At 45.3% G+C, this 15,519-nt stretch overlaps 2 protein-coding genes across 2 annotated transcripts in view; both read right to left on the bottom strand.

Moving 5' to 3' along the window:
- Nucleotides 1-428: 428 nt before the first annotated feature.
- ccdc134 (coiled-coil domain containing 134) lies at nucleotides 429-7,608 on the bottom strand. The gene is made up of 7 exons (XM_080008988.1): nucleotides 7,460-7,608; nucleotides 3,946-4,053; nucleotides 3,611-3,732; nucleotides 2,776-2,860; nucleotides 1,730-1,911; nucleotides 1,207-1,278; nucleotides 429-560 (listed from the first exon to the last, which is right to left on the bottom strand). The coding sequence occupies exons 2-7, from the start codon at nucleotides 4,046-4,048 to the stop codon at nucleotides 435-437; spliced, it is 690 nt and encodes a 229-aa protein (XP_079865114.1). The 5' UTR covers nucleotides 4,049-4,053; nucleotides 7,460-7,608; the 3' UTR covers nucleotides 429-434.
- Nucleotides 7,609-8,559: 951 nt separating this feature from the next.
- The window catches only part of mei1 (meiotic double-stranded break formation protein 1), a gene marked incomplete at both ends in the record, with an annotated part of 73,179 nt that continues 66,219 nt past the window's right edge, over nucleotides 8,560-15,519 (bottom strand). Inside the window, 2 exons of the mRNA XM_080009587.1 lie at nucleotides 8,560-8,718; nucleotides 14,832-14,938. Coding sequence (XP_079865713.1) covers nucleotides 8,560-8,718; nucleotides 14,832-14,938 — 266 coding nt within the window. The remainder of the gene's footprint in view (nucleotides 8,719-14,831; nucleotides 14,939-15,519) is intronic.

Below are 15,519 nucleotides of genomic sequence, written 5' to 3'. Positions count from 1 at the left end.
TTTTTTCCCCCCATTATTAAAATGAATGATATTCAAAAGTACAGCTATGTAATCCTCAAGTTATCAAAAATGAGCTTCCCTTATCAAATCCTATTAAAGAGACACCGCTCCAACTTAACCTTGACCCCCACCGCACCCCACCCATCCTTAAATTTCTGTTCTTCACTCCGGCAGAGTGTGGTGAGCTCATGGAGGCCTGAGATGGAAGCTACTCTCGGCAAAGTCGTGCTCTCTTTTTGTTGCTGTTGATTTGCTAACAAAAGCCTTTCTTTTATTCGTGTTCTTCGATCAGAGTAACTGGTTTCCACACTATATTTCCGGGTGTCGCTGGAGCTCAAGCCAGCCATCCCCTTGCGGGCGGCTCATGTGCTCCATGTTGTCATCGTCGTCCCCCCCCCCCCCCCTCCGGCTCCGGCTCTGCTTTCCCGGGGGCACTATAGCTCGGTGCGGGAACGCGAGATGCGGGGCCCCTTGCGGATTTCTTTCCTCTTCTCTTCCTTTCTCCTCCTCTTCTCCTCTTCCCTCAGGATCTTCTGAAAGGCCTCGGCGGTGTGAAGCACCTGCAGCGGCAGCAGCAGAGAGGGAGAGGTTTTATACGGGACATATGTGTAATGTAAATTTGTGATTAACTCACATGTTGTTGCAGAGTAATAAGGTGATGGAGGAGATAAGAGTGTGTGTGTGTGTGTGTGTTTTAGGGTTCATTTTCAAGGACATAAAAAAAAAAAAAGATACCAAACAACCAATTTTTAAATGTGATCTTTATTCATTAAAATATAATCTCAATCTCATTGTCTATTATTATTAGTATACACACACACACACACACACACACACACACACACACACACACACACACACACACACACACACACACACACACACACACACATCTCGATTATTAATCTCAAGTGTCCAACCATGCTGTATTAAATTTACATTTCCCTGGCATCATCTATGTCATTTAAATTCAGGAAAATGGTTATTACATTTGAATAAGAAAACCAGGGGGAAGACCACAGGTTTTCAATTATGCCTTTTTTTTTTTTTTCAAGGACTTTTCAAGCACTTCAGTATAAAAGGGGCCATTTTTAAGGTATTCCAGTACATCCAATTTCTGAGAACGGAATTCAAACACCTCAAGGACCCGGCGAGAACCCCGGTGTGCTACTGCGCACTCGTTTCGGCCGATGGCGTCTTACTCACGTCGTCTCGCTCCGTGCGGTACGGATTGGTGAAGTCCGGCGCTTTCTCCGTTATCCCCAGTTCCTGCGACATCTGAGAAAGACAGGATGACGGAGCACAGAGGAGGGGAAAGGCAGGGGTGTGAGAATTAACATTTCTTTGAAAGGACGCAAGCGACAAAAGTGGGCCAGCGCGCAGTGTAAAGACAAAACGGCGGCGTTGATGCAACCGCGCCAGCCGGCTGTGAATATGTAATCAGCTTTCTTCTGTTCCTTTCTCAAGAGTTTTTTTTTTTTTTTGATTTTTTTCCATATTACAGAATCTTTCCTCCTTTATTTATACAGTATCTCTAAAATACTGAATTCTATAATGTGTGGCGTCTCCTTTCTACTGTTACTGGCAATACAGCTTTGCTCAAAATAGCCCTGTTTCATTATTGTCCACCGACGACCAAATTTCAAAACTAAACTAAACGAAAACAACATAAAGCGACATTAAAGTCACGATACGAAGCTATGATGTCGGAGGTTAGCTGGTCTCTGACCAGCGTGAGGACGTGCTGGTGCGCTCCGCCCGTGAAGACGCCCGTCAGGTTGCAGAAGCGCAGCCCCCAGCGCAGCAGGCCGCCCCAGTCGGCGTTGCGGTCGTAGTAGTGGTGGACGATGCGGGGGAAGCGCAGCGCCACGTCGCCGAAGAACGCCGTGTTCTCCACCACGTGGGAGTACGCTGCGCGGCCAGAGGGGGGAGGAGAAGGAAGGCAGTTACCGGGTGAGGTGAAGCTGGCAGAGGGGAAGGGAAGGGGAACAGGAGGTTCATTCTGGCATGACAAAATGAAATTCAAGGGCTTTCAAGTACGTTTTGTTTTTTTTAAAGCATTATTTTTTAATTTTCAAGGACTTTATGCAAAATAGATATACATTTTAAATATAAGCTTTATTAAATATGATATAAACGCCTTCCTTTTGTCTATTATTTATGTTAGTATATCCACTATATCAATTATCGTGTTTTTTTTAAGGACTTTTAAAGCACTTCAGTACAAAAGGGGCTATTTTCAAGGTATTCCAGTACTTAAAATTTATGGGGACGTAATTCAAGCACTTCAAGCAACCCAAGCACCTGGTAAGTACCATGGGAATAAGAAAGTGAATATGGCGGTTAAACAAATGGGTGTTCCAGGTTGTTAGAGGAAAGTCGAGGTACGCGGCTTGATTTCATGGCAAAAATAAAAAGTCCCCCAAAACACCTCTGACTTACATCCCAAACACGCAGTCGGCCTTCAAGCCGAAAAGTTACATTAAAAGGAAGCCGGCGCTCGCACCAGAAAAAGGAGGAATAGGGATGAGAGAGTGAGAGAGAGAGAGAGAGAGAGAGAAGAGCAGGATAAGCAGCCCAAACAAGACGATTACAGCCCGAGATGTTGCGAGATAGCACTGCTTGGCAAGACAGGAGGGTGATAAGAGTTGAGGGGAGGCAGAGAAATAGAGAGAGAGGGAGAAATTGGGGGGGGGGGGGGGGGGAACCCCAAAAACAAACAATAAAAAAAACAAACAAACATGGGAGACGCAGGAGGAACAACGTGACGCCAACCTTCTTTGATCTTGTCATCCATGGGGAAGGGGTTGTCGGGCTGCATGTTGGCCGCCACCAGGACGGCCCTCGAGTCCTCCAGAACCTGACGGAATCATCGCAAAACAGAAAGTTCACCCAGACAGTTTAGCTCAGCCTGACCAAAAATAAATAAATCGAGGATCAAACGGGAACAGTTAGACGGCCAAATTCCAAAACAAGATACGTGCCTAGAATACCCACAACACATTCAAATAGTTTGGGGTTTTTTTTTGGATGGAGAAGGGAGGTGTGGATTGCGCACACACACACACACACACACACACACACACACACACACACACACACACACACACACACACACACACACACACACACACACACACACACACACGCATAGAAATGCTGAGGGCGTGGGTTAGCCGCAGGAAGGTTGACTGCGCCGACTGTCCTTGAGAAAGTGGCGCAGACACACAGACAGCCAATCCTCTGGGGGGGGGGGGGGGGGAGAACCGCGGCCCGGAGTGAAACAAAGCCTCCGAGCAGAACACGCCGCGCCGAAGAGCAACCCCAAATTAACATTCAAATGTATGCGGGCAAACAGACTGATGAAAGCAATCGGCGGATTTCACATTTCAAGTGCGTCATTTCTCCGTTTGGCCGCTGAGAGAAGATGAGCGAGCGCCAAGAAGCTTGGAAATGACTATCACTGATGCATTACAGTGGGGTGGGGACTTTTTTTTTTTGTGTTACCACTGGAGTTGTGAGCGTTTCACTCCGGCTGTTGTTCTCAAGCCTTGTGGGTTGAAGATAAAAACAGGATGTGAACAGACACACACACACGCACACACACAACCTTGAAGAGTCCTTTGAGCATGATGTCTATGATCTTGTACTGCTGGTTGATGTCGTTGAGCTCCACCAGGTTCTTCAGGGCGTTGAGCTGGTCTTTCCTCTTGGTCTCGAACAGTCGCTTGTCTGATAAGAGAGGGTTCAGGAGGAGGACAGAGGCTGGTCGCTTAGGAGATAAGGGCGCGTGCACACACACACACACACACACACACACACACACACACACACACACACACACACACACACACACACACACACACACACACACACACACACACACACACACACACACACACACACACACACACACACCCCCCCCCCCCCCCCCCCAAAGGATACAGATCTCCAGGTTGGTGTCATGTTTGGGTCTGTGTGTCTCAGGCTCCGAGGAGGTGAGGACTGTGCCGACCACCGCAAGGAGCGCGGCGCACACGCTCCACATGGTCACTGGGGGGCAGCGGAGAGGCATTTTTTAAAATGTATTATTATTATTATTTTCTCTCCCCTCTCTTCTTCTGTGTTGGCTGTGCACAGACAAGAGAGATGACAGGGTTTCGGGTTAAAACAATCGCTGAGGCACCCCGACTCAGATTGCACTTGTCATCTGTAAAATAGGAGTTCTCTAAAATAGGAGTGGCTGTCATGTGAAATGGAAGTGTGACGCTGGTGAGGACACTTTGACAAAAATGTTGCTTTCATACTTGAGAACTCTGTTGAGGCTCTGTGATACTGCTGGAAGGTGAGTAACAGAGGGACGGGGGAGAGATATGGAGCACCAGAGGGTCACATACGTTCACGCTCCCCTTCTGCGCCTTTTAGAACTCGACCCAATCTGACGCCTCTCTGGGGAACTTTTGGGATGAAGGGGGGAAACTCCGCTTCCCCCTTCATCGCTCCCCATCTCTACCACCCCTGTCTTTCTCTAATACCTGCTCTCTTCATCCAAAGCACTTTCTCAAACTTATTTTTCCCTTAAGAGGCATTCAGCTTAATATGTTTCAAAGCAGTGGCTCAGGTGGTTGGGTGGTGTGGGAAATGAGAAATAAACACTGACTATAAATATAAATAGGCTTGTCAAATGAATATTTGATGAAGGCCCTCAAAGGAAATGTTCGGAGAGAAAAAGAGACGTCGAGGGAGGAGACCGTAGCCTCAATTAAATAAAAAACATGCACGAGCCGTGTACCATTCCGATGATAATATACAGGAATACGGAGAGATACACGCAGGTTGAGGAGGGGGTCTTCTGCCCAGATAAACACTCTCCCAAAAAGTACCAAAGGCAAGAGCGGACTTTTAACAGTAGGATGTGAAAATATTCTGCTTCCTCTAGGGCAATTACGAGCCGGATGGAAGGAGATGCCATAATGCTGCCTTCCCCAAATGTAGTGTTAGTCCGAATAACCGATAAGGATGTCACAATGTTACAGCTGATTGGGATGTCACAATGCCGACTGGGAGGAAAATAACCTAAGTGCAGCCGGTAGGCGGCACCAACCAGGATGGGAGGGGGCACTGGGGACTTTCTTTTTTTTGATAGATGAATCCTTCCGCAGCCCAGCGGCTCATCCTGAAATCAGACTGGATCAGGACGCCAGTGTTCCACTGTGGAACCAACGCTCCACTGGCCGCCTGCGTCTCCGTGTGTGCTCAAACTCTCAGGGTGGGAATTACAATTACTTTGACAATCATGTTCATATCTGAATGGAAAGTAAATATAATCCTAAAAGGTTTACACTCCCATTCGTCTTCCTTTCTGGAGTGTGTTAACAGGGAGGAGCACCAAGCCGCTTGCGAGCAGACCGACTGTCCAAAGACACCGTGGTACTATGACTGTCGAAAGACACGGTGCAGCAGGAGTTCATCTGGGGACCCGCCAATGGACAGTGTGGCAAGACCGAGCTCCAAAAGAACACTGACTTACTCCTCCCGCGATCACAGCTGGCTCAACCTCAGACGGGGTTTCCGTGTGTGTGCGTGTGTGTGTGTGTGTATACATAAAAAAAAAAAATAAAATTTGAATAGTTCCCTGTGAAAACAGCACCTAAAACAACTACAAACCTCTACGGCAAGGACCAACTTCTGTGTCTGAGTGTTCTGAGTCCAGAGAACCTTCGATCGAGAGCAATTTATGCATTCTGAGAACACCTTTTGGGTAGCTACCCAGCTATTCTGAGAAATACCCTGCACTAAATTCCCCTAAGTACTGGTCAAGTAGCCCAATATGTCTCGATAACGGACGGGGTAGGGTGTTCGCTCTCTGTCCAGAGGGCGAAATCTCTAGTAAAAGGCTTTTTGACACATATATACAGCACACCTTTTTCGGTTCCAAGTGCAAAACAGGGTAGACTGACTGAAGTGTAAGGTGTAAGGTGTGACAGGTCATCGGTATTGGCGCGGTTCAATACAGCCAACACACATCCAGCGGCATTGACCGTGACAGGACAAAGCTCGGAGGTTTTAGAAGGCACTATTAGAAGGACACAAGAAGCGATCAATCATCTCTAACAAGGCATGGGCAGCACGGGAGTGAGATTCTAAATGTGTCCATTACCGCTGAGTGAGCAACCTCATAACATGGACCACTAGAGAAAATGAGTCATAGGAAAATCTGTGTAAATATTTGAGGTGAGATGAAAAATTGAAACACGTGTATAAGCTGATGAATATACCTTGTCTCGGTTACTGTGCCGCTATGTGCTATGACCATGTGTCAAGTGACAGCTTTGGTCATTTAATAACCGAAACATGAACCGAAAACACGAGAGGAAATGAGATCCTTGAAAGATAGGGCACTAACATGCATGCTACAGGTACATGCTGTTGCAATGCTATGGAGGCATCACCGCAATATCATTATGGTTTTTGTAAACAATTTAGAGTCGTGCATACATCAGCTTGCCTGGTAATTGCTGAAGCATGTAGCCTTAAATTAGACCTGGAGCCCTACATGAGGCGCTGTAATGCTCAATACTCTCCCTTAGAAGATGGATAGATCCCCATTTAAAACACTGGCAAATGCTTTCCAACTGATTTCCAGGTGGGGAACTCGGGTTAGACTTGGACCTGTCACAGCAGCGCAGGTTTGGCTGAGGGATCTGCAGAGGGGAATTGTAATTGCAAAGCAGTTCTACTTGAAGGCTTCATACTTCCCCTTTTGGAGCAGAAAATGTATTCTGGCCGAAACCCCCTTGGTGTTTTTGCATGTGCCAAGAATAATAACACTTGAGAATACTAACAAAGACCCGACTGTACCGTCTAAATATCTATTACGTTGCATTTGTTAATCATCTGCTTTCATGGCCAGGGTTTGGCAGCTCACTTTGAACACATGACTAAATATTGAGATCCTCATCACTAAGAACTGCCTTCAAAAAAACAACAATCGAGGGACGAAAACTGCTCGTAAATGTGAACAAGCGTCGCCGGAGGCTGGACAGACAAGACAGGGGAAGGGATCCCCGTTCCCCGTCGTGGGAGGTTCGAGGTTCAAACTCTGACACATCGTCCCTCTCTCCTCCAGCTCCATCCGTGGAGCTCGCAGCCATCAGTCATGCAGCCGCACTGCACGGACATGCGTGATGGTGGCGGCCAGCGATGACCAGAGATGTCGGACGGAAAACCACCGCGTGGACCGTCAATTAACACATTGGTTAATTGATCGCGCGTCCCCTGCCTGGCCCCGTTCCCCTTCAGCGAGAGGAAGCAATTAAGAGTTTCATTTACTTAACAGACTCACGATAATTACGAAAGAAAATGTGACATCTTCGACAAGCGGTGTTGGCAGCGGATTAAACGGGGGAACTGAGTCAAGCATGCAGTGAGCGCTGGACGTCAAACTCGGATCACTCACCGCGTAGTAAGAAGCAGCGGCGCCAGAAGCGAAAGCGCTTCAGCGGACGATGTTGCTTCAAGTGCGATTTAATCTGCCGCCTTCGGCAAATGTGAGGGTCCGTCTCCGAATCCGGTGGATTTGCACAATCCTCAGGTGCCGACGCCGGGTCTGGGGTCGGAAATGTCGATTTACATGCGGCGCCCGGCTCTCCACTCTGCCAGCGCCACGATCGCACCGGCTGGTTGGTCTTGGACGAATGACAGCCGGGAGGGTTGTGGTTTCCGCACGGAAGAATTAGAACGGTACACACACCGTGACACACGTAACCATTCCCCCTCTCAGCACATTATTAATGTGCACAGTAGTGGTATAGACATTGGAGATTAAAAGAGTGCGTACGTTTTTATTGACCCCCGAATATAAAGGCATTTATTATAAATAATAAATTAAAAAATATATTATTTTAATAAATGGCCCGCTCAGAATAAATAAATACGCGGGCAACATCACAAACAAGTGGCGCAAAGTGCTGGTTTTGGAACAGAATAACCAGAATATTGCAAATCAAATCAACAAATGCGGCGACAATTAGTTAGACACAACAACACCCCCAAATTCTTCTAAAAAGTCACAGGCATTTCCCCGGAGGATCTGCCCGTCGATACGGTAAAGTCGGACAGACAGATGGACAGGTCTCCCACACGCCTGAGGAGGACCGTCAAGGAGGAACAAAAGCAGGGCTTGGATGTGAGACAGAGAGGGAGAGAAATACAGTCTAATAATAGAGAATGTTGTGTTTGCGAGCGAGCGAGCGGCAGCCTCTCAACATTACAGATGTACCGAAGCTTGAAGTCGATGTTTAGAATGCCTCTCTGTTATACAACACACCCGAAGAGATTCCATCAGTAGCGATACAAAACGCTCTGGCAGCCATTCAAATGACGGTAAGCCACGTGGTGTAAAGGGAGGAGGCTAATTTGCATGAATTCATTTACAAAAATGTTTTTTATGTAATCCAAGTTCCAAATTAAAGTGTCTGGCGTGCATAAAGGTATTCCTGAAATGTGTTTCTATGTTCCGACACACTGTGTGGAGCCTGGCTGTGTGGTGTGTGCAGGTCAGAGGTGTTTATGGAGGAGTTCAGATAAAGGGTACATGATGCTGGCGGGAAGGCTTTGGCTGAGGTCGACGTCATCATGGGTCTGGGAGTCCAGAAACTCCAACGCTGTCCTTGCTCTCCGTCTGAGCTCCTCCGTCAGAACACTGCTGCTCTGGACCTGAATGAACCACCCAGACCAAACAGAGTAGGAAAATGTATAAATATATAAAGTATATATATATTCCTTCTCTTCCGTTCAGTGCAAACCTGCCCCGACGTGCACAAAGGCTTACTTTCATGCTTTGTTGAAATAAATGAATAACTGATAAGATCCTCCTAACTGAGGCGAAGTATCATCTTTAAGAATAAAAAAAAAAATTGGAAGATAATAAGAGAGGACAATGAAATCAAGTGGCAAAGGATTCAAGTCGTTTAATCTGAACGGGTTAAAGTCTCCACTGTGTTTGTCCCAGTGGTGCCAATTACTACTTCCAGAAAGCTTATAAACCACTTTTTTTTACCCCCTTCAAATTGTAGCAGGCTGTACGACACGGCTTCTTAATTAATAAACCAGGCATTGCAGAAACAGCCTTGAAACCTTGCCACACATTTAAACACACATCAGGCTGGAGGCTGCTGTGTTCTAGAAGAAACAAAAAAAAAAACAAAGACAAGAGACAATAGAGCAGAAACAAGTAGTGCTGTGTGTACTGAAAGATGTAAAATCATCTGTTTGACAGTGTGGAATGTATTGGTATACGGTGTATTACAGCACAGAGGCCATAGAAAAACATGACATGCATGAACATTAGCAGAGGTGATCTTTAGAACAGATTAAATGAGTAATGGTTTTCAGCTTTACCGTGTCGCTAGATGTTTAGTTCAGCATCCTGATTATGACCGATACACTGTTCAGGAAGGAAGATACCATTGTTCCTTTGCATAGCGTGGTATGTTTGAGGAATTGACAGTGCAATTTACAGATCCAACAGGTTATGTTTAAATATCTTAAACTAGATGTCTGACAAATTGACTGACAATTATTGTCTGGCTAACAGTGATAACCTGGTGGTTCCCTATTCTGACACCAAAGATTACAAGAGGGGCACAAGGGATCACCTGCTGTCAAATATTTGATTCATAAAAACATATTGCGCAAAATCATACTGCAACTGAATCCTTTCTAAATCTTCTGAATCTCAAAATCTTGAAAAAGGGCCTTTGTTGCACTTTCTTAAGCATTCAGCTTCACATCTAGCCTGGGAACCAGATTAATCTACAGCTCATGTTTAATTTGCTCTGCAGAGTACGTCTGGCCACCCTCCCATTCAGACAGATTTCCACCCGACCTTGTCGGGGTCGGGCCAATCGCAACCGTTTATCCAATATGGGGCGGGTTTAATACGATGACGATGCAGAGGAGCGGCGTTGACACACCAAGATGACTGCCGCGGAACGGTCTTTTGTTTTCGCTATCGCCGTTGAGGGATCTTACCAAGATGGCTGAATCTGCTAACGTGACGCCCTTGGAAATTGAAAATGAACTGCCACCCCATGTACAGCTAGATCCCGTTACATGTAGATGCGCAACAGGGTCTCCACATAATGGGATGGGGGGGTCAGGGGACCCTGGGTTTTACTTTGTAATTTTAGGTTGATGTGCAGTGACTAAAAAACATTTAAATATTATGAGTAAATCTATAATGAAACATACTCTTCCCACACATTTTATTCATTGATTGCATGAATAAAATGTGTATATATTTATATCTTTACTGAAGAAATTCTAGTTCTGAATCGAAACATTACAATGCAGAAATGATGACAGTTGATTTAATATATTTTGCTCTGCCAGCGGCCTGCGGAGCTGTCCATGGTCCTGCAGGTTCGATGCCATCTGTGGTTCCATGCCAGTTTTGACCACTTATTCCCTATAATTTAAATTTTTTATATCTTTGGAGTTCAATAGGAATTTCTAGAATTACTTTTGACAATGTTTGTAACGACTTTTGTACAATAAAGTATTCAAAGTTCTTTTGGAGTGCTTTTTGAAAACCACTACGGACCCATTCCGCTACCTTCGGATGCCATGACAGAAATAATATTAATTAAAAAATATTATTTACAGAACACTGCAAAGTCTGGGCGTTTCACCTCTTATAGATGTGCTTCATTTGCACCAGCTCTGAGAAGAGGATCACACAGCGGATCCTTTTTTTTTGGTCTCGCGCAGTTACCACCAGCTCTCTGCAGACGGTAATAGCGTCACCCTAACTGCGTGTGGCTATTAGCACCGGTGGTTGTAAATTGGACGCCATTTGTTACGAGGCTCATTTGGATGGGAAGGGGCCAATGTTGCACCAAATGTATGAATAATAGCTGATTTATATAGACGCAAATAGCACTCCGGCACAAGACGCTATTTGCGTGGCAGCGCAGTTAGCGGTGAATTCCACCTTTTGCAGGTGCTTTGTGAATTACACGCTTGCTTTTTTTGTTATTTCCGCAGATTTAGCGGCTGCAGAAGCCGCGCAATTGCTTTGTGAATTTATTTTGACTGTAATTTTTAATTAGTCAATCACAGTCAGTTTTACCAGTGGTGTGTAATTCCAGGTTCACAAAATAAACGTCCTGCCATGTTTTTGCTACCCATACACTAATGAATTTGAAAAGACTGACCCCACATACTGCAAAATGAGTCTACAACAGGTGAAGTGGTCATTTATTTTGAGGTGGTTCTCTAATCTGATGGTGCATTATTCCAAAACCCGAATAGTCCGCAAAATGTTGGGTAAGAGATTGTTAAGTTTAGGTAAAATCTAGAGATGGTGACGTTTAGGTATAAGGTTGGGAGATAACATTGAGATGGTTAGGGTTAGGGTGTCGTCCAAGTCCAATGGGACGTTTTTCTGACTTTCTTCAGAATAATGGGCCGTCAGAACAATGGCATGGCACCATTTGTCCACCACTCAGCCATTGTTTGGCCACATTGTATCAGTAAATAGTTGTTCAGCATTTGTAATTTCAATTTCAACGGAGCCGGAGAAAAGTCCACTGAGGGGGATTGTAGGGGAGGAAAGTCAAACAGGACGTGGTGAAGATAAGTGAAACCGTCAATGCCTGGATGTCCAAAACAACGGATCAGATGCAAAGTCTCCCATCCTCCTGTATATGTTGTTTCCAATTTATTAATACATAAGATACACAAACTGTACACCTGCCTAGAATATGTTTCCATCTATCTCAGAAAACACAACGGCAAAGATAAAACTTTGAGAGAGACAGGGGCAGAGTGGGACGGGGAAAGGTGGCATACAGGTTCCTCTCCGGAGGAAGTTATTAAGTCTGCAGGTAGTTGTGGTGATGAAAAAGACAATCTCCTCTAAGACCTGCACCGTTCTGACCAGCCAGTCACACAGGTGCTGCAGCAGGGGACTTAGCTGCTCACAACCCGTGCACGGACCACCGGGTCACACACACACACACACACACACACACACACACACACACACACACACACACACACACACACACACACCCCCTAAAAGCATGTGCATGTGACATGTCATATAGATTCAAGCAACCACACCAATACTAACACACACCCTCACACCAAGAGCTGACAGCTATATCAGGCCACACAGGGAGACAGCAATAAGGCTGTCTGATGGCAAATGATTTATGACAAATGAGCACAGAGAGCGCTCCCTCATTAAGTGAGATCTGATTCTAGCCCACTGACAAAACGGAACAAAACACTGAAGCCTCGCGTGTGCGGGCGAGCAAGGGTGATTTCTGCTTCAATACGGTATTCAGATTTTTCCGTAGCTTCTCGAGCAGCAGCATCCTCCTGCTTTTCAGTCAAACCCCAGCCTGATTATTCAGGTTAACTAGGCACAGGTGCAGCTCATTGAGCCTCCACCCGCCCACTGGCATCCATCCATCAGCACCACCCTCATGCACCACCCTGAGTGAGTCATGACATTTACATCTAGAGATAATCCTTTATCCTGTGGAGTTGAGGTATAGTCATTTTCTTATCAAGACAAAGGAAGAAGGGATGCAAGGTTGATCCATTAGTACGTTTTTGCCGATATAATTATATATAATATTGTATTATATAATTGGCAATATTAGTAGGATCAATAAGAGGAGCTTTCATACTACATGTTAGTGGAATATTTTCACAGACCTCATAGAGAAGTCAGTGATTACTGATAAGAAGCGCAACAAATTCTGTATTTCCTAAACCTGCACTTTAATGAGGAGAAATTATACCACAAAAATGTTTTAGAATAATCAAATCGTGGTGTTCCGTTTCCAAAACATCATGTATTTCTGTGATATCCTGTGTCAGGACCAACCAGAACAGAATTTCATTTTTTTTTATCCTCCGGGCCTGAAGAAGCTGATACTATCTGTTGTGAGGGTGGTTACAGTGTCCAGTGTTGGTCCATCTTGAGTCCACATGGAATGGAGATAGTGTGTGTGCAGCAGCATGAAATGTAAAACATTAAAGGGTTGTAGTTAGAGGTGAAAAAATGTTTTACGTGGGTGTGGTTTGATCCCAGCCAGAGTTGCGTTTGCCACAGCCGATGTGCGTGGCCTAACTTTTGGCAAACCACCCGGAAGGTGGCGGCATGTTTGTCAGAAAATTTGCTCCAGATAATTAAGTTTAATTTCCTAAATCAGTTAATTCAGTTTATTTACGTCATCAAATATCCGTTGTTGACTGAACAACTTTTGAGAATTTGTGTCCTGGCAACCAGACCTTAATGTTGCAACCGTGAAATATGGGCTGTGAAGGAGAAGGTGTTGAAATATTAATTTCAACACTTGAATAAAATGTTGCTAGTGATACACACAGCGGCTTCGATATGAATGTAATATTAAAGGGTATTGACTAAAAACTGATTAGACTCACTCGCCAGGCGTTGGGATCGCCCAGGAATGCTCCGACTGATGCTTGGGGCATTGCATACACTGACAATTCAGAAGCACTGACATGTGATACGTGAAACGTGTATTAAACGTGTGCTCTCCAAATGCTGGGTTATTGAAACCATGCTTCCATTAGTTTGAATCAACATGTTTTTAATTACCGTCTTAAAAAGAAAAGATTTGAGCGATGACGTATCGCGTCGAAAGGAAATAGTAAATGTGTGTCTCTCAAAGCCGACGGTGTGTGTATCGCCTTCCTTCTCCACTGATTGTCCCTTGCCAGTATTTATTTCACACTTGTTCACAGTGTCACTCCAAAACCACGGCTTAGGGGCAGTTAGGACGTTAGTGCAGATTTCTTTGCCCGTCTGAACGAGATGAGCCATTTTTGCCAGCGCTCGAATTGAAACACGTTTTTTTTTTACTGCCGGCAGAAGTGTTAAGCACTGTTGTATTTTCGTGGAATAGGATAAATCCAGGCTCCAACTTTCCTTTTTCACAGCGTCAGATGTTTCTCTGCCCTCACTGTTCTCCACAGAGGAATGAATGCCCACAGCTACGAACTTCAAACTACAGCTCAGGTGAACTTCAGGTGAACCTCTCTTACTGTTAATGCGGAGGGATGCTAATGTTCATTGGGGATTGTGCATTTTAAGGCTTGGGTATGGGAGATTTGTATATTCATTTGCTCTAGTTAGTTGGTTTATGTGTGTGTTTTCCTGGTTGTACTTTAACAAAGTGTGTGGAATTATGTGAGTGTGTGTGTGTTTAGCTGTGCTAGCGTCCAGGTGAAGCTGTACCTGTGTGAGGAACAGCCTGAGTGCCTGTGCTGCTTCCGCTGTCAACATCTTACTCCTCCTCCCCTCCACCACCTCCATCACTTGGCTCAGGCCAGACTGATACACTGCGGCCCCGCTGCCCTGCTGTAGGAGCTGCACCCCACACACACACACACACACACACACACACACACACACACACACACACACACACACACACACACACACACACACACACACACACACACACACACACACACACACACACACTCTTCATTGTTTTGACCCTTGATCCATAGAATAAATCTAGAATTATATCATAATTCATCATAATGTATAACATTCACAAAATCACAGTGCTACAATAATCACCACGCTTAGTGAATCAGCAGCTAAGATAACTGAAAACTGAACTAGAAGATCATTAGCCCAATCATCCGATCCAATATTTTTTTTAATAAAAAACTTACATGACTCATTCGACTGCCGTGTGTGAAAGTGGGAATCTACTGTATGAACACTCCTCAATGTTTACTCAGATACTCATTGAGGTATGAGCCCGAGGGCTCACCAGGGTGATGAAGGTGAGGGTGGCGGGGTGCAGCACGCTGCTCTCTCCTGAGTTGAGGAGCAAGTGGAGGAGGCCTCGGCTCCAGGGCTGACACGCCACATGCTGGGCTAGAAGGAAAGCAGTCGAAAGAAGGTGCCGTAGCTTACAGGGCGGTTCCGATTCAGTTCACTTACATCCCATTCGACTCAACTCCTTCCCCGGCCACGGAACTTTTTTGTTGTAAAAAATACCACCTTTCATGCCTGTGAATAGTGAAAATGTACTGTGGCATCCACTTCGATTGAGTAATAAAATGTAAAAACCTTCTGGAAGACCTGAACGTCAACAGGGAATAACACAAGCGCTTTCCAAAATACGTATAGTTATCTGTGTTGAATTGAGCGATTAAAGGATTTTAGAGATCGTTAAAGAGACGAACACCTGCTGGCTTCAATTTCATGGGATTTCGGGTTAAACAGAAGAATTGCAGCACGGGAACCGAAGAAGAGCCACGTTATCCTATGGAGCTTTCAAGCTTGTGAGACAATCAGCTGGGTGATCGGCAAGAAATGGTCTGTTAAAAATTCTTATTTTTAGATTAATCCACAGCAGGTTGTCAAAGTCGGAGAGATAGGCAGACTTCCTAAAATACACAGACACACACACACACACACACACACACACACACACCCTCCTGCTGACTCTGTCA

Source organism: Zeus faber (genome assembly GCF_960531495.2).
Source record: "Zeus faber genome assembly, chromosome: 11".
Taxonomy (NCBI): Eukaryota; Metazoa; Chordata; class Actinopteri; order Zeiformes; family Zeidae; genus Zeus; species Zeus faber.
Note: the sequence above shows the minus strand (reverse complement) of the source record. Positions and strands in the feature narration are given on the sequence as shown.

Bases quoted from the DNA above. Each gene is read 5' to 3' on its own strand.
- ccdc134 (XM_080008988.1), bottom strand. From the start codon at position 4,048: ATGTGGAGCGTGTGCGCCGCGCTCCTTGCGGTGGTCGGCACAGTCCTC. The intron at 2,861-3,610 runs GTTGTGTGTGTG...TGATTCCGTCAG, and splicing joins TGCTCAAAGGACTCTTCAAG to GTTCTGGAGGACTCGAGGGC. The intron at 1,279-1,729 runs GTCAGAGACCAG...TGTCTTTCTCAG, and splicing joins ACCAGCACGTCCTCACGCTG to ATGTCGCAGGAACTGGGGAT.